At 51.5% G+C, this 24,794-nt stretch overlaps 10 protein-coding genes across 10 annotated transcripts; 4 read left to right on the top strand and 6 right to left on the bottom strand.

The window, feature by feature from the left end:
- Positions 1 to 35: 35 nt before the first annotated feature.
- N7533_009678 (uncharacterized protein) lies at positions 36 to 314 on the top strand (the record flags this gene model as incomplete). Its single annotated transcript, XM_057106328.1, has 2 exons — positions 36 to 147; positions 238 to 314. 2 exons carry the CDS (start codon positions 36 to 38, stop codon positions 312 to 314), a joined length of 189 nt encoding a protein of 62 aa, XP_056957777.1.
- A 283-nt stretch (positions 315 to 597) lies between these two features.
- Positions 598 to 2,441, top strand: N7533_009677 (sugar porter family MFS transporter; the record flags this gene model as incomplete). Its single annotated transcript, XM_057106327.1, has 3 exons — positions 598 to 924; positions 984 to 1,240; positions 1,301 to 2,441. 3 exons carry the CDS (start codon positions 598 to 600, stop codon positions 2,439 to 2,441), a joined length of 1,725 nt encoding a protein of 574 aa, XP_056957776.1.
- Positions 2,442 to 2,702: 261 nt separating this feature from the next.
- On the bottom strand, positions 2,703 to 4,949 carry N7533_009676 (putative phenol 2-monooxygenase; the record flags this gene model as incomplete). Its single annotated transcript, XM_057106326.1, has 5 exons — positions 2,703 to 3,913; positions 3,969 to 4,003; positions 4,073 to 4,554; positions 4,630 to 4,843; positions 4,894 to 4,949. The coding sequence occupies 5 exons, from the start codon at positions 4,947 to 4,949 to the stop codon at positions 2,703 to 2,705; spliced, it is 1,998 nt and encodes a 665-aa protein (XP_056957775.1).
- A 1,789-nt stretch (positions 4,950 to 6,738) lies between these two features.
- On the top strand, positions 6,739 to 9,254 carry tktA (transketolase tktA; the record flags this gene model as incomplete). Its single annotated transcript, XM_057106325.1, has 7 exons — positions 6,739 to 6,792; positions 6,933 to 7,075; positions 7,205 to 7,289; positions 7,364 to 7,676; positions 7,723 to 8,348; positions 8,401 to 9,087; positions 9,141 to 9,254. The coding sequence occupies 7 exons, from the start codon at positions 6,739 to 6,741 to the stop codon at positions 9,252 to 9,254; spliced, it is 2,022 nt and encodes a 673-aa protein (XP_056957774.1).
- A 188-nt stretch (positions 9,255 to 9,442) lies between these two features.
- Positions 9,443 to 10,552, bottom strand: N7533_009674 (uncharacterized protein; the record flags this gene model as incomplete). The annotated part of the gene is made up of 1 exon (XM_057106324.1): positions 9,443 to 10,552. One exon carries the CDS (start codon positions 10,550 to 10,552, stop codon positions 9,443 to 9,445), a length of 1,110 nt encoding a protein of 369 aa, XP_056957773.1.
- A 1,063-nt stretch (positions 10,553 to 11,615) lies between these two features.
- Positions 11,616 to 12,994, bottom strand: N7533_009673 (spermidine synthase; the record flags this gene model as incomplete). The annotated part of the gene is made up of 3 exons (XM_057106323.1): positions 11,616 to 11,896; positions 12,208 to 12,777; positions 12,964 to 12,994. The coding sequence occupies 3 exons, from the start codon at positions 12,992 to 12,994 to the stop codon at positions 11,616 to 11,618; spliced, it is 882 nt and encodes a 293-aa protein (XP_056957772.1).
- A 595-nt stretch (positions 12,995 to 13,589) lies between these two features.
- Positions 13,590 to 14,311, bottom strand: N7533_009672 (ubiquinol--cytochrome-c reductase subunit 8; the record flags this gene model as incomplete). Its single annotated transcript, XM_057106322.1, has 4 exons — positions 13,590 to 13,653; positions 13,711 to 13,888; positions 14,071 to 14,096; positions 14,280 to 14,311. The coding sequence occupies 4 exons, from the start codon at positions 14,309 to 14,311 to the stop codon at positions 13,590 to 13,592; spliced, it is 300 nt and encodes a 99-aa protein (XP_056957771.1).
- Positions 14,312 to 14,537: 226 nt separating this feature from the next.
- On the top strand, positions 14,538 to 15,458 carry phb1 (prohibitin subunit PHB1; the record flags this gene model as incomplete). Its single annotated transcript, XM_057106321.1, has 2 exons — positions 14,538 to 14,858; positions 14,940 to 15,458. 2 exons carry the CDS (start codon positions 14,538 to 14,540, stop codon positions 15,456 to 15,458), a joined length of 840 nt encoding a protein of 279 aa, XP_056957770.1.
- A 349-nt stretch (positions 15,459 to 15,807) lies between these two features.
- On the bottom strand, positions 15,808 to 17,133 carry N7533_009670 (25S rRNA (uracil2843-N3)-methyltransferase; the record flags this gene model as incomplete). The annotated part of the gene is made up of 1 exon (XM_057106320.1): positions 15,808 to 17,133. The coding sequence occupies one exon, from the start codon at positions 17,131 to 17,133 to the stop codon at positions 15,808 to 15,810; it is 1,326 nt and encodes a 441-aa protein (XP_056957769.1).
- A 1,176-nt stretch (positions 17,134 to 18,309) lies between these two features.
- On the bottom strand, positions 18,310 to 21,079 carry N7533_009669 (putative cell wall proline rich protein; the record flags this gene model as incomplete). Its single annotated transcript, XM_057106319.1, has 2 exons — positions 18,310 to 19,799; positions 19,900 to 21,079. The coding sequence occupies 2 exons, from the start codon at positions 21,077 to 21,079 to the stop codon at positions 18,310 to 18,312; spliced, it is 2,670 nt and encodes an 889-aa protein (XP_056957768.1).
- Positions 21,080 to 24,794: the final 3,715 nt, after the last annotated feature.

Raw genomic sequence — 24,794 nt, 5'->3', positions numbered from 1 at the left:
AGCTCTGTAATAATCCACCGGTCTCACCACTTATGATGAAGACCCGGGAAGCCGTGAAAACCGCCACCCAGGATCGATCCCATCACGCGGCACCCACGCTTCCGCGCCACCCCTACTCGTGGCCCATGCGGTCTAGTTTCGCTGTATGTATGGATCCCATGCTCTCAACCATGGACAGACCCCTCCAATTAGGCAGACCTTCACTGACCTGCCAAATGCGCTTCCCCACTTCCCCAGATTCTCGCTCATACGATCAATTGTTCGGAGATGGCCGCCGGCTGTGGAAGAACACCGACGAGGCGGTCTCCAAATGAACGAGTCATCATCTCCCCAATCTGTCCAATGGAGCGATTTCCCTCCCAAGAAGAGGTCCAAGGTCCAAGAAATCAGGAATCCCCAGCTATCCGCAGCCACATGCGTAGCTAAGCGTGGTACTTGGATTTCCCATAGCTGAAGCTGGGTGAGGTATTAAAAGGAAGCCTCGACCTTTCTGAGAATCCTTTTCCAGTTATACACTGTTTATATTCGACTGACAATACATCGTCAAGATCAAGATACTGGGTCCAATCTTCGAAGCTTGTATCGATATCTGCCATCATGAAGAACCCGTTCCAAAAAAGAGCACAGAGTGATGATACCGACCACCAGCCACCGAGAGAGTCTGTCGGGGAGTCAGTTTCCACAGTTGATCGCGAAAAAGCTCTTAACAGTAGCGATGTTGTCGATACACCTATTCCACTACTCACCTGGCGCTCCGTGGTGATGGGCCTATTCGTGTCCATGGGTGGGTTTGTGTTCGGTTACGATACTGGCCAAATTTCCGGTTTCTTGGAGATGCCCAACTTCCTTCAACGATATGGACAATTGGGATCCGATGGGACCTATCATTTTAGTAACGTGCGCTCTGGTCTCATTGTTGGCCTGGTAAGTGTACCTCTCTTGAGACGACTTGCTAGTAGGCTTGATGCTTATTTCTATGATAGCTTTCCATTGGTACCTTGATTGGAGCTCTAGTTGCTGCGCCTATCTCTGATCGCACGGGGCGGAAGTGGTCGATCAGTGGTTGGTGCGTGATTCTATGTGCTGGTATCACTGTTCAAATATCCTCTCCTGCCGGGAAGTGGTACCAAGTCGCTATGGGTCGTTGGACTGCAGGACTGGGTGTCGGCGCATTATCTTTGCTTGTCCCCATGTATCAAGCAGAGTCTGGCCCTAGGCACATCCGAGGATCACTGATTAGGTATGTGTAGCTCTTATATGTCACTAACCAGTCTATCCTGCTAACTCCATACCAATATAGTACATACCAACTTTTCATCACATTAGGAATTTTCGTTGCGAACTGCATTAATTTCGGAACCGAAGCTCGCGATAATACCGGCTCATGGCGCATCCCTATGGGCATTACCTATTTATGGGCTATTATACTCGGAGTTGGTATGGCGTTTTTCCCGGAAAGTCCTCGTTATGATTATCGGCATGGGAGGGTGGAAAAGGCGATCACCACCCTTTCAAAGATATACGGAGTACCACGTAACCACCGGGCTATGAAGATCGAATTCGAAGAAATCAAGCAGAAACACGACGAGGAAGTCCGCAATGGCAAGGCCTCCTGGGTCCAGCTCTTCAAAGCCCCAACAATGGCCAAACGTGTTGCTGTCGGAGTAAGTCTACAAGCGCTCCAGCAGCTGACCGGTGCCAACTACTTCTTCTACTACGGAACCACCGTCTTCAAGGGCGCTGGTATTGCAAACAGCTACGTCACACAGATGATTCTAGGCGGTGTCAATTTCGGAACTACCTTCCTGGGTCTCTATCTGATTGAGAATTACGGTCGACGTCGATCTCTCATTGCAGGTGCTCTGTGGATGTTCGTGTGCTTCATGATATTCGCTTCCGTCGGCCACTTCTCTCTTGATCGAGACTTCCCGGAGCGCACCAAGTCAGCCGGTGTAGCCATGGTCGTCTTTGCCTGTCTATTTATTCTCGGTTTTGCAAGTACATGGGGCCCAATGGTGTGGACGATTATTGCAGAGCTCTATCCCTCCCAGTACCGAGCGCGCGCCATGTCCCTCGCGACGGCATCCAACTGGCTCTGGAATTTCCTCTTGGCATTCTTCACGCCGTTCATTGTCAGTGCGATCGACTTCCGGTTTGGATATGTCTTTGCTGGATGTCTCTTCCTTGCTGCTGGATTGGTTTACTTCGCTGTTATTGAGGGCCAGGGTCGGACCCTCGAGGAGATTGATACAATGTACCTCATGAAGGTCAAGCCCTGGGAGAGCTCTAAGTTTGAATTCCCAGCTGATCCGAATGTTATGCGTGGGTCTTTTGATAAGACAGACGGGACTGGCTCTGCGGCCCATGTTGAGCCGACTGGCGGGGTTCAAGAGGAGGTGCCTACTATTCAGGAGACTCGAGCCACAGGCGCCGTAGAATAGTTGCAGTTTCACTCTTCATTTATTACATGTTCTATGCACGTTCTAATGTGTATTTTCAATACTACTCGTATTTTCTGTCTCGTCTCATTTTATCACCTTCTCTGGGTCTTGAGGGATGTCATCCTTTTGGGAGCTGCCTGTTAGTACAATGATATACGTGTACCTAATCTTGAGGAAGTCTTTACCAAGTTCAGAACAGGATCAGAAATGAGGTCTATTATCTCTTTAAACCCATGACTACCTAGGTACGGATCAGATTTCCTAGATTTCAGGTGTTGGCATCTTCACAAGCACACCATCCAAGTAGTCAGTCATATCCTCCACCTCCTCCAACTCTCCCACCCAACCGATATACTGATCCGGCCGAAGAACAAGCATTGCACCTCGTGTCCTATCGACTCCCCATTTTTCATACCCCTGACCCCCACAGTGCGGGTCCCATGTACAAGAATTATCACACCAAATATCATCATATCCCCAACCCATGACAGGATCAAATGGACGCAAAATATCCGGGAAATCAAAGAACTCCACCTCCTTCCACGGGGCACTATGGATAGTGACGACCCCAATTTGATCCTTCTTCCCCGGAATAGGGACATATCGATGCAAAGGAGAAACCTTCGTCTTATCCTCTCCCGACAAAAACCTACCAAGAGCCTCAACCCGCTTCTTCTGCTCCTCAACCCGCACATCACCGGCCAAAACAATAATTCTGAACAAACCATCACTTTCAAGCAATCTTGTCGTCCACTTCGAGTTACCCTCCGCCTGATTGCGCAACTTGATCGGCGAAATCCGTTCACCAGGAACCAAATTCCGCGCAGCCTCGGGACCCTCCTCCTCCGAGACTTTCCAAACAAGCGAACTAGCAGGGTAATAAGTCCTCAAACCATCCGCAAAATCCATATATTTCTCTACAACATGAACCATTCGATCCGCCTTGTCAAGCGCGGCAGGCCCATCCGCATCCGTCGTCTCCATAAACTCACCCGACCAAAGCCTGTCGAATTCAAGCAACATTTCCGCCAGCGGGTGGCGCTCAGCATTATACGTGCCCAGAATATCAGGATTCGCGGCACCGACGGCAACCATGGCTAACTTCCACCCGATATTAAATCCGTCCTGCATACTCATATTCATGCCCAGTCCAACCTTTGGCGAATGAGTGTGCACTGCGTCGCCAGCAAGGAAAATGCGGTTTCCCTTGTTGAATGCTGGGGCGACGCGTTGACCTACTTGGTATGCGGTCCACCAGTCGCAGATCTGGAAGTCGAATGTGTAGGGGCTCATTATTGCTTGCACGCGCGATTTGATCTTTGCGAGGGTTATGCTTGAGCGGTCGAAGCGGGTTGATGAGTTGCCGTCGACTGTTTGGACCGGGACGTAGAGTCTGACTAGTTTTCTTTCGCGGGGAATAACTAGGATTGTTCCAGAGGAGTGGGTTATTGTTCCCAGGCGACGCATGTCCGCTAGTGAGGCCAGGTCAGCATTATGCTAGCGAGATGGGAATGGGGAGGTACTCACGGAAGTTGGAGAGAGGTACTATATCGATGACTCCCCTGTCGATATCATTCATTTAGGATCTTGGTTTCAACGGCATGGGGACTTGAGATCTGAACTGGACATACCATATGTTCTCTGTGCTTGATCCCTCCAGCGGGATATTCACCTGCTTCCTGGTCCAACTATGAGCGCCATCGCAGCCGATAATGAATTTTGCTTTCACGATCTCTGTATTGGTCTGGCGAAATCGACTTTTCTGTATCAGTTCTTCCCAGTCATCAGGTAGGACGCCGCCTTGTCCATTGACAGGTTGTAATCCAGATCCCTCTGTAGAGAGATGGCTCGGATTCGCCTCTTCATCACTCAAAGTGCGAAGCTTCACAGTGATCGGGTAAGTATCGAGGTCGTTTCCAAGTTTCTCGTCATATTCAAATGACTCGGCGATGATCCCCCGCTCCACTTCGAGATCGGAGTGTTTGCGAATTGTATCAAGAAGGAACCTCTCAATGCGCCCTTGGTTTAGTAGCATGTTGTGATGATTCGACTCGTTTATCTTGGGACTGCAATGAGGTCCCTGTCTGGTCAGTTTACCGTTTTCATCCGGGACCTTGATACTTCTTTATCAGCTGGGCTCTATATTCCCTGAACTCCCTGCTATTGTTATTAAAGAAGGATCACAAACCCAGAAATTAGCCTCGACAGCCACATGGCCTTCGTGGATAACACGATGTTGGAAACCCATGCTATCGAATAGCTCCAGGGTCCTAGGACGCAAACCATCGGCCTGACCAGTGAAGACCTTCATGCCTCTCTTGTCGATGATTCGAGCCTTTACGCCACAAACCGCCATCCAGTATGCCGCCATTAGACCCGCGGGCCCCGCGCCGATGATGAGCCTGTGAGAGCATGAGCTAGTTGTTTTCCCTTTTTAGATGGAAGTGCTTACACATCTGTCTGAGACTCAACAGTTTGGCTCTTTTCGCCTGCGACAGTCTGACCCATTATGGAATACAAATATTTACTGACGACAGAATAGCGATGCTTGGGCTTTCTTGGCACTGGGATTGAAGAGTGGGATTGTATTCTTTATATTTGAATCACCTCGGGTATATTCTATGGGTTGTATTAATACTGCAGTAGTGTGTCACCCGTTCTGCAGGTTTGATGGTGTTGCATGCAGCCAAATGCCCAATTAGTCCTATCTCTGCATGCTGACTCAGTGATCCCGCCACTTGATATTTTTATTGATATAGATGGTTCTTTTGCATGACTGAGATGAGGGAGGGAGGGTGTGACAAGGGGGGAGGTATACATAGGAGGATGCACTTTCTAGCATATCCCGTCGCTTATTAGTTCTTGAAGAAATCGGATTATTCTCCGGAGTAGTTTAGTCCGTCTATGGATCTCTGCTTCCGAACGGGTATTTTCAAAACCCGGATGTGTCCACTCTTTGCTCCACTTATTGGGTCATATGAATGGAAAGCAGAGATGATAAATGATTATGGGCGTAGCCATGCTTATGAGAGCAGAGAGTAATGGATTTGGCCTGGAACCCGAGGGTGGACGGAAGCAGTAGGTGCAGAGCCAGCGTTTAACTATTTCGGATGTTTGTATAACCTAGCGGGGCCCGTTTGGATCGGCAGCTATGTTCGCGTTACCCGAATCAGCTGGCACTGGGGCACCATCCTAGTCAAAAGATTGAGCCAGTGGTTGCACGAGGCACGGGCTACTGGAATATCAGTGCTCTTCATCTATCAAGCTTACCCCTGCATATAAAGAGGTTCATGTAAGCCACTGCAACGAATGGTATGATGGATGTACGACGGTTCAAGTTCTATGTATAGAGAAAGAAGGGAATATGAGAATCTGAGTCAGCGTGGGGGCTACGCTGCTTCTGGTACACCGAGCAATGGCCATGGACATCCCGCAATGCCCGGTGGAGATGCAGGGATTTTCTTTTTGGTGGGTTAATTCCGGCGGCTGCAGGCTGCATGCTGCAGCGGATTGACCTGGGGGTCGGATGAACCGAATTAGGGAAACCCGACAGAGATGATCGATATCCGCGTGGCAGCTGGGTATATACGGAGGAGATACTCCGTACATAATAGTAGGAGGATGATGGGGGTCGGCTACGGGTAATTTGGCTGCAGACCGGAGCAGGGTCCTCCGGGTGGTTCCCGGTGTAGAAGCTGGTGGACATGGCAGAACCAACGGTTGGGAAAGCTGGCAGGCCCAGTTTCAGTCCATTGTGACCCGCGTTGCCATGCTGATTGCACGAATGTTGTGTCGTTGAGGGATCTCAGTGCTCCGGGGGGGAGTTTATAGTGTCTATAGTGAACTATAGTGATGCCCCTCGATGAGTCAGCCAGTGCATGATGCAACCATTCGAGGATGGATAGACTGGATAGATTGGATGAACTGGATGGATGGCGATGGACAGAAGAGTAGAGTAGATTCAAAGAAGCTGGGATAGCACAGAGAAAGTATAGTAGACCAGTAAGCAGAGGTGACTCGCAATCGGGGAGAAAGAGGAATCGGTCATTGGAGCTGTCTACAGAAGTACCGTGACTTCTACAGTACTTCCTAAAGGTTGCTGCTGCCCCACCGACATCATACCCCACCAACAAATACATTCCCCCCCTCCTCCTCCCACTCTCTCTCTCTCTTCCCTCCTCATCTCCCCTTTCTACCCCAATTGTCTTTTTTAAATGTGAGTCCTAAAATCAGCTACTTCGGTCGCTACTGCTATTGTTTCTCTTGCTAATTCATTCCCTCTCTAGAATCTGCCATCATGGGTTACTCTGATCTGGACAAGTTGGCTATCAACACCATCCGTGTTCTCGCGGTATGTTCCCTTTCCCCTCCTTGACAGGTTCTTCATGTGCAATTGGATCCCCTCCGATAAGCACTATGCGCTGGCTGCAACTCTGCAACTCCGCAACTTCTACAAAGCTCTGATTGACCGTGACTGACCCGTTTCAACAGGTTGATGCCACCTCGAAGGCCAACTCGGGTCACCCCGGTGCCCCCATGGGCATGGCCCCGGTCTCCCACGTTCTGTTCAACAAGTTCATGAACTTCAACCCCAAGAACCCCGACTGGGCCAACCGTGATCGTTTCGTTCTTTCGTATGTCTAGTCGCCTTGATCTCTCATTCCCCCAAGAGATCAATCAATTACCAACCCCGCCATTGCCCGGCGGCTTCCCCCGCTTCCCAAGGCAAATGAGACCGGCCCTAACCAATGTCCATCCAACAGCAACGGCCACGGCTGCATGCTGCAGTATGCTCTGCTGCACCTCTTCGGCTACGCTCTCTCCATGGATGACCTGAAGAGCTTCCGTGTACGTCATCCATCTGCATCTTTCCGTGGCGTTGCGCCACCAGACTGGACATCCTACTGATTCTTGCCCCGCAGCAAATCGACAGTATCTGCCCCGGTCACCCCGAGTCTCACGACACCCCCGGTATTGAGGTTACCACTGGTCCTCTGGGTCAGGGTTTCTCCAACGCCGTTGGTCTGGCCATTGCCCAGGCCCACTCCGGCGGTGTCTACAACAAGCCCGGTTTCGAGCTGTTCAACAACTACACCTACACCTTCTTCGGTGATGGCTGCGCTATGGAGGGTATCGCCTCCGAGGCTGCCTCCATGGCTGGTCACCTTAAGCTGGGCAACCTGATTGCCATCTATGACGACAACCACATTTCCATTGGTGAGGATCAGCCCAACTGTACCTCTTCCTAAAGAACGCAATCGAAACTAACAATATTCGCTAGATGGTGACACCAAGTGCGCTTTCACTGAGGACGTCATGCAGCGCTTCGAGTCCTACGGCTGGCACACCGAGTGGGTCAAGGACGGTGACAACGACCTCCAGGCCATTGAGGATGCTATCCGCAAGTGCCAGCAGGTCACTGACAAGCCCTCCGTTATCAAGCTGACCACCACCATCGGTTTCGGCTCCAAGCTGGCCGGTACTGGCGGTGTTCACGGTAACCCTCTCAAGGCCGATGATGCCCAGCACGTCAAGAGCCAGTTCGGCTTCGACCCCAACCAGAGCTTCGTCGTTCCCCAGCAGGTCTACGACCTCTACAACCAGCACGCCGCTGAGGGTGCTGCCAAGGAGCAGGAGTGGAACCAGCTCTTCCAGAAGTACCAGCAGGCTCACCCCACTGAGGGTGCTGACCTGGCCCGCCGTCTGGCTGGCAAGCTCCCCGAGGGCTGGGAGAAGAAGCTCCCCACCTACAAGTCCACTGACGCCGCCGTCGCTTCCCGCAAGCTGTCCGAGGCCGTCCTGGAGAGCATCCACGATGTCATCCCTGAGCTGCTGTCCGGCTCTGCTGATCTGACTGGCTCCAACAACACCCGCTGGAAGAACGCCGTTGACTTCCAGCCCCCCCCAGTATGGCATTGGTGAGTGGTCTGGTCGCTACCTCCGCTACGGTGTCCGTGAGCACGCCATGGCTGCTGTCATGAACGGTCTCGCCGCCTACGGCACCGTCATCCCCGCCGGTGGTACTTTCCTGAACTTCGTCTCCTACGCCGCCGGTGCCGTCCGTCTGTCGGCTCTGTCCCGCGTCCGTGTCATCCACGTCGCTACCCACGACTCCATTGGTCTGGGTGAGGACGGCCCTACTCACCAGCCTATTGAGACCCTGGCTCACTTCCGTGCCCTGCCTAACTGCATGGTCTGGCGCCCGGCCGACGGTAACGAGACCAGCGCCGCCTACTACATGGCTCTGACCTCCAAGCACACTCCCTCCATTCTGGCCCTGACCCGCCAGAACCTGCCCCAGCTGGAGCTGTCCACCATTGAGAACGGTATCAAGGGTGGTTACGTCGCCGTCGACACCCCCAACGCTGCCGTCACCCTCATCTCCACCGGTTCCGAGGTCAGCATCTGTATCGAGGCTGCTGAGTACCTCCAGAAGAACCACGGCATCGCTGCCCGTGTTGTCTCCGTTCCTTGCTTCGAGGTCTTCGATGCTCAGGACAAGGCCTACCGCCTCCAGGTTCTGCCCGACGGCATCCCCGTCCTGTCCGTCGAGGCCTGCTCCACCATGGGTTGGGAGCGTTACTCTCACGAGCAGTTCGGTCTCAACCGCTTCGGTGCCTCCGGCCCCTACAAGCAGGTTTACGAGGTATGTGTATTAGAATCTCTTTATATCTGGCATCTGATACTAACTTTCCACAGAAATTCGAGTTCACCCCCGCTGGTATCTCCAAGCGCGCTATTGCCACCATTGACTTCTACAAGGGTCACTCCGTGCGCTCCCCCATCAACCGTGCTTTCCAGCAGATCCTGTAAGGAACGAGATATGTCAAAATGTTTTTGCTTTTTAGTCAAGGTGCGACAGCCCTTAGACACGATATTTCAAGACAATAGAGCGATGTCTATCACAGTTCATTCTCGTATATACAATTGTAGTTGTATAACTGTAGTATGACTAGTCACGTACATATCTCAAGTTGACGATTGACCTTGGGCACGCCACTCTAGCAATCCTTCTGCAGCGCAAGGATATTTCTCAACATAGCTTCTTTCTTCGCCCGCATCTCAGCTGATGTCGAAGGACCATACGCCTCTTCCGTTTGACGAACCACCTCCGCTCTCCATTTCTCCTTCTCTGAAACATTCTCATCAACCCCAGCCTGCTGCCTCTCTCCCTCGGTAAGAATATCAATCTGTCCCAACTGACTCCAGACATCTTGCACAGTCGGCGCCAACTTCTGCAAAAAGCCCCCAATCCCACCTTCCCCACCACCAGCATGATAACTCTCAAAAGGACCACTTCCCGCCCACCGCGGACCCAGACTAGAAGTAACAATCGCGTCCAAATCTCGCGCCGAAACCACCCCCTCGCCAACCAGGTACGAAGCTTCACGCAACAGCGCAAAGGCAAGCCTGTTCCCCACAAACCCAGGAATCTCCTTGCGCAAAATAACAGGTCGATAATGTTGCACGAATTGTCCCGGGTCACTCTTCATCTCTTCCCTCTCTAGTTCCGAAGAAACAGCCGCCGCCGCAGAAGAACCGGGCTCTATATTCGACGGACCAGGCGTAGTCTCAAAATACGTCTTCACAAAATCCACCCTCTCCGACCTCGTCACTGGACTAGGCACAATTTCCACCAGCGGCATCACATGCGGCGGGTTAAATGGGTGCGCAACAAGTAATCTCTCCGCAACGCGAGGAGGACACTTCTCTGCCTGAGCCGAAGGCAAAATTCCCGAAGAACTACTCCAAAGATGCGCGCTGGGATCTGCGTGCCGAGCGACCTCGGTCCAGAGCGCTTGTTTCGAGTCCGTCTTTTCGGGACTTTGCTCTTGGATGATGGTCGCTGTTTCGACGGCGGCGGCGAGGGTAGGTGCTGTTGCCAGTCGAGATGTTGATAGTAGTTTGGTTATTGGGTCTTTTGAACCGTCTAGTCCAGGGGTGGTAGGGTCTAAGAAGGCGGGGAGGTGGCTGCGGAGCTGTGTATTGAAGTCTGGGCGTGGGTCGAAGATTGTTACTCTTGTGTCGGGTCGGCGGAGGTGCAGGGCTACCATTGATAGACCGATTGTTCCTGCGCCTAGGACGGCGATGTGGTGGGTGTATTCTGGCATGGCTGATAGCTGTTGGGGGAACTGAGAGGTTGGTGTGAGAGCTTGAAGGAGAGACGACTTGGAAATTTGGGGTATCGGGTTGGGTTCAGTTTGAGGCGGGGGAACGCGGGGATCCGAGGTTGTCCCAATCTGGAAGTATACTATTTTCACTACCTAGGTATCATCATATATTCATTTTGATTCTGCATATTAATCCTTTGATTATAAAAAGACTAGGTGTCACAATGGAGGGATACACAACAGGATGGAAGAGCCAAGATTACTAGTATTGAGTCATAGAGCCACTCCTAACACCTCAATGCCATCTGGCCCTCACGCCGCTGCATTACCTGCTTAAAGCAAGGGTACTGCCCATGATGTTTATAAAGCACTTTCAGGACCGGGGCGCAGATGCGAATTCCCAGGACAAAACCGGCAAGACGCCTCTTCATCATGCTGCCATGGTAGATAAGAATGATGGTTCTCGAGTGCCAGTTCTTTTTTTGCGCATGGTGTTGATACCTAGGTATGCTAGGTACCTACCTAGGTAGGCTATTTCACTATGTTAGTTTTATAAAGTTATAAAAGAGTTATCATAAAGACTATAATAATACTAACTTTAATAGGAAAAAGTAGTCTAGCTATAAAAGTAAGAAACAAAGAGTATAAAGGCTAATAAAAAGATTTAATAGTAAGTACTTAGAAAATAAGAAGGACAAGGACGGAGTGACTGCGCTTGATATAGCTGCGAGCAAGAAAAATCACAACGATTTTACGATCAAGCATTTGGTCGAGAAGGGAGGCGAATGTGATATGGGGACTGCATGTGCGAGAAGAAGGGTTCAACGCGGACGAGCATAGGTGAAAACGAAGAGGGCGCTTCGGCTGAAGCCATCGATTTAACAAACCGTAGGTGGACAACGGCCCATCAGCACTATCTCGCTGCCAATATCTTTGAAGTCATCCCAATTCAAGAGCTATAATTGTTCAACTACATGCACACAATATGGAGAACGAAATTCATTCATCATGATATAATTCATAACCCTAACTTTTCAGAACAAAACCCATACAAGGAAACCACTTAGTTACCAAGAGCCTTGCGAGCGAAGTTAGGCAGGATAAAGCTGGCGCGGTGGATCTCCTTGTTGTAGTAGCGGCACAGACGCTCCTCCTCCTCGGGGGACCAAGAGCGAAGGGGCTCCTTGACGTTGCGGGTGGCATCCTTGCAGCAGACCATGAAGCCGATCTGGCCGGAGGGGTAGGTGGGGATGGTGGTGTAGGCGTACTCGGCGACGGGGAAGACCTCGTTGCAGGACTTCTTCAGCTCGGCGATGAGAGGGAGGTGGAGCCATTGGTTCTCGGCTGTGTAGATGAAGGCACAGTTCCGCGAAACCGAGCCCAAAACGGGTTGGTTGCGGTGGTGGTGCGAGAAGGTTAGCCTGGGTTCTTTGCGGAATGGGAGGAAGAAAAGAAGCAGAAAGCAGAGAAAGAAAGCAGAAGAAAATGTCAAGTGGAGAAATGCAAAGAAGAAGAAGAAGAAGAAGAAAAGAAAGAAAAGAAAGAAAAAGAAGAAGAGAGACAGGATAACGTATTTAGTAATTGGGGTAGTTGAGAGATTGGGGATGGGGGATGGGCAAGATGTAACGAGACGATGCAAAGGAAAGGCAACGAACAACCTTGGGTGGTGATGACACCGCCAGCGCGGAGGGCATCGTTGAGGAGCTCAAAGTAGGGCTTCTGGAAGAGAGACTCGGCGGGACCCTCAGGGTCGGAGGAGTCGGTGATGATAACATCGAACTCATCCTTGTGGTTCTTGAGGAACTCGAAACCGTCACCAACGTAGGTGTGGGCGTTGGGGTGCTCGAAGCCGACGGCCATGCCGGGCAGGTACTTCTTGGAGAGACGGATGACAGCCTCGTCAATGTCGCAGAGAGTGGCGGACTTGACGGACTCGTGCTTGACGACCTCGCGCAGGACACCACCGTCACCACCACCGATGACGAGAACCTTCTCGGGGTTGGGGTGGGAGTTCAGGGCCAAGTGGGCGATCATCTCCTGGTAGGAGAACTCATCACGCTCGGTGCACTGGATGACGTTGTCCAGAACAAGGACGGTACCGTAGTCGCTGGAGTCGAAGATGAGGACGTCCTGGTACTTGGACTTCTCGTGGTGCAGGACACGGTCAACCTTCAGGCTCATGGCCTGGCCGGGCCACATGCCGGACTTCTCGGAGAACCAGCCATCTATAGCCGGGAAAAGAATTCGAGGTTAGTACAATGTTCAATTGATCAAAGTGTATACCTAGGTAGGTGAGGGGCAAGGTGGGATGAAGATGCCGCGATGGTGGGGTAGCAGCAGGGGAAGATCAATAGATCAATTCGGAGATTAGGGGATATATAAGGTATGATATCCCATAGAATATAACATACCCTGGATAGTGGGGTGAGTGATCTCGCTCATGGTGAAGGATGAAGTAAAACGAGGAAAGGATCTAGAAAGACGTAAAGATGAAGAAAGAAGAAGAGAACGCAGCATGGGAAAGAAAAGAGGGACTGGCGGAAGTTTGGCTGTTTTGGGCCGCGAATTTTTTGCGGATTTGAAGTGGGGCACTTTTCTCACTTCTTTTACCTGATGAGGCCAACCATCGAGCTATCAGCTAACAGAAATTGGCTGTGGGACTAGTTGCACCTTGACCAGGACCAGTTGAACAGTTGGTGCTGGTCCAGTTGGTCATTTCTGCTCTACACAGTCCAGTCCAGTCCAGTCCAGTCCTGCACAACCCAATTGGTGCGCCAGGGTGCGCTGCCGGAGTGGAGATAGGAGATATCTCAGCCAATCGATCTCCCTCAAATCACGCTGACCTTGACAACTTCACCTTCCGACACATACACAAACGCCTTTTTACACAGAGAACTCAAATGGACAAAGGAAAAGCCAAGTGGTCGATTGCTTTCTACTGTACAAATGATACAGCGGCGCCGGACTCTATCGCGCGACTTCCGGTATAACCCAATAATTCTCCATTCATTTCCTGCAACGCATAAAAAAGACAAATTTACTCATCTCCACCCTCGAGCATGCGGCCGGGCTTGGACTGCAGGTAGTGGTTGCTGCGGAGACTGTCAGTATACTATTCTATCACATCTACAGCTCCCTTGCTGGTAGAAATATCTTACCGCTCAACGGCCCAGTTCAGAGCAGCGTAGGCAATGACAAAGGGAGGAACAACGTAGAGAACCTGTCCACGGAAACGACGGAAAGTGTTGAAGATGGCGGCGTGGAAAGCACCGGCGAAGGGGCGCTGACGGTTGGAGGAGAGGGCATAGGTGGCGATGCGCTGGGGGGTAGGGCAGCCTGAAGAGGTCGTGGGTTAGTATTGGCGGTTTCAATTTGCGATCGGTTCAGTCGATCAATTGATCAGGATGGTCCCCATTCCATCATCTGTATTGGGAGCCCAAAGAGATTGTGGTCCTGGTGGTGATCGCATCTCGACGGAATCGGGGAAGGGAATCTAGGGAAGGTGACTGTGAACGTACCGAAAGCACCCCAGTTGCCAATGTAACTATCAGATGAGGTCAGCATATATTCTTATATATCCTAGTTCGCAAGAGCCCGTCGCATGAAGGCAGAGTCTCCCCTCAGTCAGGGAAGGAGACTCGATTAGGACCGATCGAGCGGGTGCGTCCGGGCGGCACACACATCCCCAGCTGTGGCCGGGGATTTAGGGCGAATTGAGGGTACTCACTGGCCAGTCTTAGCGTTGGCGTGACCACCCATAGTGAAATATAGTCGCGCGAAGAGAAGGTGTGGGAGGAGAGAGGAGGGAGGTGGTGGATATCGAGGTTGAAAAAGGATAGCAGGATAGGCTCGGGTGAAGTTGGAAGTTGGGGGGATATCCACACTAAACCCAATTGGGTTCAGCCATCCAACTTCGTCTTTTCTGGGCAGCTCACCACCACCACTCACCTCCATCCTCCCCCCTCTATACCCCTACTCCATCGCCATGGCCAACGCCCTCTATAACATTTATCGGCTGGCTGGCCCTGTCGCCGCTGGTGCCATTCTTTGGAACTCCTCCATCTACGATGTCCGTGGAGGAACTCGCGCCGTCATCTTCGATCGCTTGTCCGGTGTGCAAGACACCGTTGTCAACGAAGGCACCCACTTCTTGATTCCCTGGCTGCAGCGGGCTATTGTCTACGATGTGCGCACAAAGCCCCGCAACATCTCCACAACAACCGGAAGTAAGGATTTGCAGATGGTCAGCTTGACGCTGCGTGTGCTACACCGTCCGGAGGTGCCGAAGCTGCCGCAAATCTACCAGGTACGATGAGCTGAACAACCACCCCCAATCTAAGCATCGCAGCATCTATACCAGCATCTAACACATCGTCCATCTGAATAGTCATACGGTACCGATTACGACGAGCGTGTTCTCCCCTCCATCGGTAACGAAGTCCTTAAGGCCATTGTCGCCCAGTTTGACGCCGCCGAGCTTATCACACAACGTGAGGCCGTCTCCAACCGGATCCGTACCGACCTTCTCAAGCGTGCCGGCCAGTTCAACATCGCCCTGGAGGATGTCTCTATCACCCACATGACCTTCGGAAAGGAGTTCACCCGCGCCGTCGAGCAGAAGCAGATCGCCCAGCAGGATGCCGAGCGGGCACGATTCATCGTCGAGCGTGCCGAGCAGGAGCGTCAAGCCAACGTTATCCGCGCCGAGGGTGAAGCCGAGAGTGCCGACATTATCAGCAAGGCCGTCGCTAAGGCCGGTACCGGTCTGATCGAGATCCGTCGCATCGATGCTAGCCGTGAGATCGCCCAGACTCTGGCCAACAACCCCAACGTCACATATCTGCCTGGCGGCGAGGGCAAGGAGGGTGGCAAGAGCACTAGCCTTCTCTTGGGTCTCCGGAGCTGAAAAGCGCAACAGGGCCTGGATGAGGAGGAATTAAGGATTTGAAGGGCGGTGTTTGGCGGCGCCCCGTTTTTTTTTCTCGTTTTTGTTCACTCGAGAACTGTACCATTTAATCGCCAAATTCGCGTGTCCGAGAGGGTATCTTCGAGCTTTGCATGTTCCCCGCGGCGCGACAGATGGGCTATGACTGTCCATCTTGATTTTTTTTTCTGAACTGTAGCAATACCAATACCTCTACTCCATATCGGAACGATATCGTTGATGCTGTATATCCAATGTAGTCATATATTCATGATGTGATATCTAGTATTAGTATATACTACCTAGGTCGTACCCTGCCAATATCTCTACCTCAGAGCCGGCGGTATAAATGTACCTGGAATCGCATATCTTCCAAACCCGCACCCTCCCCGACCTTATACCGCAATTGCTCAGCATCACGTCTCCACCACCGCGAATCCTCAGTATATATCCTCTCCCACTTCCCCTCCGCCACCGAGAGCAGTGTATGATCAAGAAGGAACTTCATGGGGTAATTTCTCTCCACCGGAGCCCCATCCTTATCCTTCCCCATCTTCAGAGTCGAGTAACTACCCGGACTATCAACCACGAAAAGCACCGCATTCGAAGGAAGGATTTCCGTCATGCGAAGTAAAAACCCCGTCGTCTTAGCCATAGACGTAGAAAACAGCTCATTCAGCGTAAACATAAGCGTGACGAGGATAGAAGATGAGCCCGTGTCCAAAAGCACATCTTTTAATTGATCCTCCGGAACACCCAGAACGTCATCCTTTCGAAAGGAAACGGAGAATCCCCCATCACCATCCCCCTCCCCTTTCGACGGAACAAGCGGCGGCTGATACTCGGAGCTTCGCAGGGCGTACACGGCATCAGACGCAATCGTCCTCTCCAATCGTCGAACAACACCCGACCAATCCGCAATGTCAACCGCCGCAACCGAAAGTCCCCTGGCCGGAGAAGAAGAGACAGCCTCAATTGTATCCTCAGCATCAACCTCAGTCTCCCCCTTGCTCTCCGTGTCTTCCAAAGAAAGCGACCCCAATTCCAATCCCTGCCCCTCCTCCTGCCGAAGACTCCGCCACGCAGCAGCAAGCGCAACAATTTCGGCCCCAGCACCACCACCAATGCAAACGACTCTGGTCCGAGCAGTCCCAGATATAGTATCAAGTTCTTTTTCTCTCCCATTCCCATTCTCATTCTCCATCCACTTCAGCACAGTCCTAAAAAGCCCCGCATACCCCAACGCGCGCGCCGCGCTCCACCGCAACGCATAAGCGCGCAACAAGTCCTCGCCCGCGTCCGTGAATGCAGAATCAAAGTCGCGCTGGTAGAGGTGTGTTTTTATCGTTTGGATGAGGGTTTTTGTATCGAGTTCTTCGTCTTGCGGGGTATCTTCAGAGATATCTTGGGATGCGCGTGCGCTTGCGGATGCGGGGTTGGATGTGAGAAGGGCGGTTTTAAAAACGTCTAGGACGAGTTGTTGTAAGGAGATTGGGATTGCGGTGTTGAAGTCGAGTGAGGGGTTGGTTGATTGGGACTTGGGCTTGTCATTGCTGGGTTTTAAGCGGGTGGGTTGTTTCGACTGGCGGGTTCGTTGTGATTGGGATTGGGATTTTGCTTTGGAGCCTTTTCGGCGGTCGGATTGACCTGGTGGCATTGTTGTATTTTCGAATTCCAAGACTTTGTATATATATTTCAATGGCTATGGGAAATCCCAGGAAGAGCTGAAGATGCTGGTGGGGAGTGAGGTGGGGTGAAAGGACGAGTTTAAACTATGGAAAGGCCTTGGGATGGAAACTTTTTGGCTTATCGGAGCTTATCGGGGCACTACTTGAGTGGATAGGACACCTTAGTGGACTATTCTACTTGAAGGTAAGGTACTAGTAAGGAGGGACACCCCCTTTGACTATCTGAATACCCTATCCTGCCTATTTAGAAAAGGTGCTGTATGTGTGAGCTACAGTAGGATGCCAGAATTCTACTTTCTCACCGCCAGGTAGGTAACTAAGTATGTGCCAGTACTATCTTAGTAACCAATTATATACGACCTTAAAGTTAGAATAGGTAGATATCCGATTGTCCTATTAGCAGAAACCAAAGTGCCAGCTGCATCTACTACGTTATATACTACTTTCTGACCAAATTCCTAAATAGACAGGAGATGGTGTTCAGATAGCCAAAGGGGTGTCCATTTAGTAGTGCCCGCTTATCGAGTCAAATTGCCGCTACCTAAGTACGCCTTGGGAAGGACTAGGTACCCCACGCCGAAAAATAGAATAGAACCACGGAAATGAATGAAAAAAGTAGTCCCCTCCAAGATCGGGGATTAAGAATGTTATTTCAGGCAACCCGCCATAGAGAAAAGAAAGGTAGATAAAGTGAGGAAATAAAATGAGAGGTCCGCATTGGGACAGCGATCGTAGAGAAAGTCAATGAAACCGTGCGTTGATTCACGCCGGGGACATGAACGATAGACAGGAAGATGACAGCACGTCGTACTCAGGCGGCGACAGGTGGAAAAACGCCTGGGGGTAAAGAGATTCGTAATAAGAAAGTCTACCACGAGGCAGGAGGGAGGGGAAAGGCAGAAACAACCGCCTAACAGCAGGAATGAACAGTCAAGATCAAAGAAGAAGAATGAACAGGAAGTCCGGTGCCAGATATGTACAAAGCAGTCGGAAAGAATGCTTAGGCAACCAGATGGAGAACAGAAGGTAGCTGGGATGAAATGCGAGAGAAAAGCAGATAACTCAGACAGGATATCGCTATGCCGAGATTACGCCAGGAAATCAAATTAAATGCATTGGGATCAAAGAGTAGACATAGACACTGGTCAAGGATGTTCGGAGGGAGTCTCCACCTCGGTGATTGTGCTTGTCTTCTCCTTGTCCTTCAGTTTCCAGAAATGCATCAGTCTGCTTATACGGCGGCTCTTCTTCTTGCTTTTGTCGGGCGAGTCCCCAGGGGGCTTCTCTTCTTGATAGAGTTTGCTCCGCTCCGAGTGCGGGCCGCCAACCAACTTGGAAAGACTAGCAAGACTAGACCTCTTCGATGCGTTGGCCTGACTGCTACGCCGGTTGACCGCGGCAGAGAAGGATGCGGCCCGGTCAGTCGATAGTCGAGCCCGAGGGAAGAATGAAGCAGAAAATCGATTCATCGTGTTGGTCATTGTCGATGCACTGCTCGTGAGAGATGGAACATCTTCAACTGAGGCGTGGTTGTAATAATCAGAAGGAAGGTGGTGATATGAATGGCTCGAAAAATAACGGTCGTTGAACATTCGTGGCGCATCGGGTGATGGGAACGACGAATCCGAGGGCGAAACTCCAGCAGAAAGAGACAGCGGAGGAATGTTAGGTTGAAGGTCGTGGGGAGAAGTAGCTGGACGCTTATCAACAGCTAAGAAACCAGGGGAAACATCTGGACTAGGAGGCCCCGGTGCTCTAGCCACAGATTCCTCTGACCTGAGAATTTCCACCGGGCTGCGAGGCGGCCTTCCAAAAGGATTGGCACTGTGCAAAGGTTGTCTGGCAGTCTGCTCCATTGGCGCAAATGCAGAGAGAGAATTATCAGCCTCATCCGGCGCCTGAATACCGAGGCCCCGATGCTGGGGGGCTCTAGGCTTGGGCGTAGGTTCAACTGTCGTTTCAGACAAGGGCTCGACGATGGGTGCAGATACGGATGTGGGAGTGGGCGCTGTCTCAGCTGCAGACTCTGGCGCCCGAGTCAAAGTGTCACCAGTATCATCGCTTTTGGCCGATTGGCTATCCACCTCCGAGGTAGAAGAAAACGCAGCTGCAATCTGACTAGAAACGAGTTCGTTCCTGGGTGACGAATTGGCAGCCAAAAACTCATCTTCTTCCTCCTCGTAGAAAACATCTGGGGTTTCGACTCCAGTGGCACCGCCCAGGCGGATGGGACCCAGAGAACTACGATCGAATGGAGTCATGATAGGTGCACTCTCAGTGCGGCGATGATATCGCATTTCTGGACCAACAAATTCACCGCGTCGCCCACCACTGTACATGCGCTGGGACGCCACGGTAAATTTGCTCAAGTTTCCTTTTCCTGATCGCATATCGGGAGTGTTGAAGGGTCCAAGTGCAGCATCGAGGTCGATAATTGGGCTACTCAAGACTTCATCCTGCGCAGTTTGTTCGTAGAAGCTTCGGGGTTTCCACGCTGATTCGAGGGAAACGGTTGGGACAGGCGGTATATCCTTATCACGTTCCTCGGCCGAAACTGGGGCTTCGGTGTTGGTGGGAGTTCTAAGAACGACAACATCGTCGTTATCAAAATCAACTTCCATGAAGGACCCGACTTCTGAATTAGTTCGAGTGAGTGCAGGGGGGGCGCAAGGTCTTCTTTTCTTTTCGTTCGGGACTCTCTGACTTCTCGGTCTCTGGCTTAGCATGGCGTTTACCCTTGCTACGGCCGAGAAGGGAACCAGCCCAGTGACGAACACGCTTCTGTTTCTTCTTCTTAGATCGCGATTTTTTCGTCGCATGAGGGTCGTCTCCTTCGTCTTCTGTGTCGCTAGGAGATTCGGATCCATCGTCGGAGAATGAGGGGCGAGATGTATCAGTCGAGTGCGCATCAGTTTCAGTATTGGCGTGAGGATTAAGATGCCGAGCGGATACGCTCTTGTGAGCACGAGAGTGTCCAGTGGATTTCGATCGTTTAATTGCAGTGACATCAGACGCATTTTGGCTCTGCATCAAATCGAAAGCTAGCGAAGCGTCGGCGGTTTTCGGCCTCGGCTTTGTCGTACGCTTCTGGACTGGGACCTGCTCTATGGGTCCAGTATTATCCGGACGTTGAATGGGAGCAGCTGCTGGAATCTGAGGAGCTTCCTGAGATGCCGCTGACACAGGTCGGCCAATATCTAGATCTTCAGTCATCGGAGCAGGCTGAAGATGAATGTTGCTAGGAATAGGAGGAACGGGAGGAATAGACGAGACAGGTGGAAATTGGGGAGATGCCGGAGGCGTAGGGCGCCCAATGCTCGTCGCCGAATAAGAGAGTGGGCGTTGATTATCTTCATGTTTCGAGTCGAAGGTGCGATCGCCAGGGGTAGTTGGGACACTTGGAGCGGCCGAATTGGACCCCAGTGCCTTTTGGATGGCGTTCAGGTCGACGCCAGAGACCGCAGCCGAGCGACGATGGGCGTGATGCCGCCGTCCAGGTCCTCTGCCAGGTGGAGGGCCTGAGGGGACAGCGGGCTGTGGTGTCGGAGACGGAGGTTCATCCCGCTTGTCGGCGACAGCAACCCCTGTATCTGGAGTCACTAATTGATCACCTCCCACGAATTCACTCGGTCGTCGTCGGTGACCCCCGCCTCTCGGATTTGGAGGGGGTGCGGGTGAGGGCTGGAGTGACTGGCCTGCGCCGGGGTTGAAGGAAAAGGCCGGAAGAGCGGGCGGCGTTTGACGGTCGGTCTCCTGGTCGGCAACATCCGGATCTCGGGCAGGGAAGATGAAAGGCGGGTTCGGCATGGGAGGCATGGTTAAGCGACGGCTGGCAATGGTGTCTGATCGAGGAGGAGAATCGAAATGCTGTGCAAAGCCCGCTTGAGGCTGCGGGGGAAGGGAAATTGAAGCCATCAATGCTGTGTGCAGTATAAAAGAATTTGAACAAGAAGTCGAAAAGAAGGCAGAGAATCAAAAGTAAATAAGCGGTCGACAAGATCCAGATGGACACCAAGACCTCCAGACCGATTTGACTTCCCTGCGGTTGGAAAGTCCAAAGAATCTGGAGGTCGGATTTAATTACCTCGAATGAGGGACATGGGATCTTTCCGCGCCAGGCAGAGATGGTGTAAATTCAGGGCGAAAGCTGAAGCAGAGGTGATTAAGGAATGGACGGCCACGACGGAGGCCAAGGAGGATGGGGTGGGGTGAGGTGGTGAAGGGTGGAGGGCGAGAAGAGTCGTATAGAGAGATGTGAAAGGGAAAAGAAGAGGCAAAGCAGAACAACACTGGAAGGGTCAGGCAGGCGTTGGCAGGAGAGGAGGGAAGGAGGAGGGGTAATACGATACATACATACAGTGTACCGTATTATCCACCCCAGCCGATTGTGATAAACCAATACTGGAAATACCCCCAAATACGGGAGATTGGCTATCTTAGCGTACCTTAGCGTATACCTTGTACGGTATACTTTCACTTCATACACTTCCCTCCTCCACTACTGCACAGAGAAGGGGGGCCACACCCTTGACTCGGCCAAAAGAACTACGATTGGCAATGGTCATATCATGACCAAATTCACCAACATTCCACGCAAGCCACGAGAGGGCCCAGATCGGGCTGTCAAAAAAGAACCTTTGGAAGAATAATTCTTCTGGAATGTACACGGACTACTCCGTATCTACGGAACTACTCTCCTCCAACCAATTTTTGGGTCCTTGGCTTGTCAGTGAACATCGTCATGACTTTGAGGGTTGGTTGCCCCTAGTCAAGCCCAAGCAGTTCGTACGGAGTACTGCTAACTAATTTAATAGCAACCCTGGGGCCGCCCTCCGTGCTCCGTACTCCGTACACCCTCTGTACTGTACACACACAGGATCCTGGGGTCCAAGCTGACGTGCCAATGAACATGCGCACGCATCCGGAGAAAAAGTGGGTTATAGGCACCAATGAGTCTAAAATCGGCATGACCTGTCGGGCAAATCTCGCTTGGTGTGGTGGGTCTCTCAAGGACGCCACGCTGGGGATGCAAAAGCCAGAAAGACAGGGAGGAACATGCAAGTCACTGTGGAGGGCACTAATTCTGTCGACTCCTCTCTCCAACATCGCTGTCATCATCAAAATACCAGTTTAATTGTGATCTTGGTGGGGATAGCAGGCCCATTGAATGTCCACAGGTGGAGAGATGACCACGACCCATCTCCATCCATCCATCACCCGGGAGATTGCCAGGTTGCCTTTTCTCGCAGGCAGACTCCATTGTCTCTGCCTTGGCAAAAACCCAGTCCAATCGGATATAAATAGGCTGCGGCCAGCTTTAGCGCCGACTTGACCGAGGATGGACTGCGAGTGGGGGCAGAGAGGGGGGGGGGCCAACTGAGATCATGTTCATGTTCATGGCAGCTGAAGCACTCCCTGCGCGCCATCGGGTCAAGGCACTGAAACAATGAAACCTCGACTCTCACCCCCTGGCGTCCGAGGGGAACGAGTGCATTGACAAGGGGCCAATGACAGGAGGATCCGCCATGCAAATTGCATGTGGGTTTGCCCGTTCAGCCAAGTTCGACGTGGGGCCGATCGGCGTGAGGCCAATTGGGGCGGCAACGGGAGATCCGGCGTGCAGCAATAGCCTGAGTCCGATTCAATATTCAATTTCGGAGGTCAAATATTGCATCAATGGTGTCTATTGTCCCATCCCGTGGTATTCTCGTGCGGCTTGAGGGTTGCATCGTTGTGGCGATGCAAATGATACTCGTCGTGAAAGTCAAGACTGCCCCCTATTCACCAACATCTTCGAAGAATATACGTATGCTTCTAAGTATCAATAGATGTACTCTGTACTGTAAGTAAGTACAATACGGGAGATGAAACTCCAGCGATACGCGTATGCTGCCAACTTCAAGTGGATCTGATTCGCGGACCATAATGCAATCGCCACTCGCAATCGTTTCAATTCTCGTTTGACAGTTTAGTGCTGTCAATCAACATCTTTGAAACTCCAATCCAATTCAAGTTTCGATTTCAATCGCAACTCGGAGCTGGCGAACCTCCTCCGTGTCCGACACTCCGCCCACCCAACATGTTCCTCCGGGATGCCGACCCGGACCATGGATTGTCGTTCGAGGGGCCCACGGACAGTTCTGTGGAGTGTAGCCCTGTCCGAGCCCGAGCAATCCGACCGAGTGGTCAAATCCGTTTTCCATGATTCGGTCAATCAAGGTTGTGGCCTTTTGCCTTTGTTTGGTTCTTCCAAAGAGTTTATTCGCACAGCTACCCTCTTTTAGGAAGGCGACCACTGTCAGACTTTTACTTCAACCGGGCCGGCTACAAATGTCATGCCATGCACATAGAATACATCACGAAGACCGAAATTCTCTATACGAAGTAGGCTGCAATCCCTGGATGAAGGATTGTGGAGACGCCAGGGTGAATAACGTCGTGGTCAGGGCTCTCCTTAGGGGATGCCCTTGTAACGCCGGACTCTTGGCATCCGACTATAATCACCGGTAACTATGTTCTACAGATTCTTTACCTCTCATGACTAGCATCAAGGCTAGCAAGAGAAATGGCAAAGACTAGCTTGATCTGCCGGTCGCGGTTGAAATCATTTTTCGTTCTTGGGAATTCTAGAACCGTGAGATAGTACTTCCAACCCGTACCTTCGTACTGATCCTTGTACAGCATGCCGGTAGTCTTGTTTCACCTTATGCAGGGGACCCTTTTGGACAGTCATCGGAAGATCATTTTGATAACGTCTCTAGGCAAGGGCTGGGCGGTCACAAACTGCCAGCCTATGTTTGCTGACCTTAGCTGGAACTTAATTAATTCTATGCGTGTGTACAGAAGAGCATATATCAATGTTTTACCTACTACTAGTAGTGAAATAGCCTCTTATAGTTCTCAGCCAAAATTCTGCAAGCCCACCCATACTGAATAAATCACAACATTGGAACCATGGAATCTTGGAATAGCCGCCAACACGGTATACCCAATGCATGGTGCATTTATTGGTGGCTGCCGGGGATTCCAAGGTTGTAGCTATCGGACTCGTGGATGTGTTAGTTGACCATCAGTTGCATTCGGCCGGAAGGACGATGAAAGCCGGCCATCGGATTCTGGCCATTTCGCTCTGGTCTGCAGATGCCTCTAAGTGCACGTGGAGTGAGCTCGCAAAAAGAAAAGAAATAGCCCCCTTCGCAATTTCGCGGTTGATTTCTAGATGGGTCTCGTGGGGATGCTACGAAGGGACGATCTCGCCCCGACATCCTCGCACATCAGGGGATGGATAAGCTTCGAGGGTCAAGATGTCAAATCCATCCTGCAGCGAGGACCCATCAGAGTCCTGCTTCAGAATATAGGTCGTTTTTGGAAAGTATCGTAGAGAATGCCGGTTAAGTCTGCTGCAGAGTGAAACATTACGAGGTATGCTTAGTATCCAAAACATCTATACCTTGAGACGAGTTCACTTCTTCGCAAACGGGGTCTACTTACCTATTATTATGGATGAGCAACTTCGTGAAACGGCAAAATGAGGCAACACCGACAGAATCTGAACAGAGGTGCCTGACGGCCATACGGAAAGACCGGAATTGACCCGAGAGAATTATTCGATAGGTTAGCTACTACTTTC

This window comes from Penicillium manginii, assembly GCF_028828005.1.
Source record: "Penicillium manginii strain IBT 31320 chromosome Unknown utg000006l:1.0-4164085.0:1.0-4166146.0, whole genome shotgun sequence".
Classification (NCBI taxonomy): domain Eukaryota; kingdom Fungi; phylum Ascomycota; class Eurotiomycetes; order Eurotiales; family Aspergillaceae; genus Penicillium; species Penicillium manginii.
Note: the sequence above shows the minus strand (reverse complement) of the source record. Positions and strands in the feature narration are given on the sequence as shown.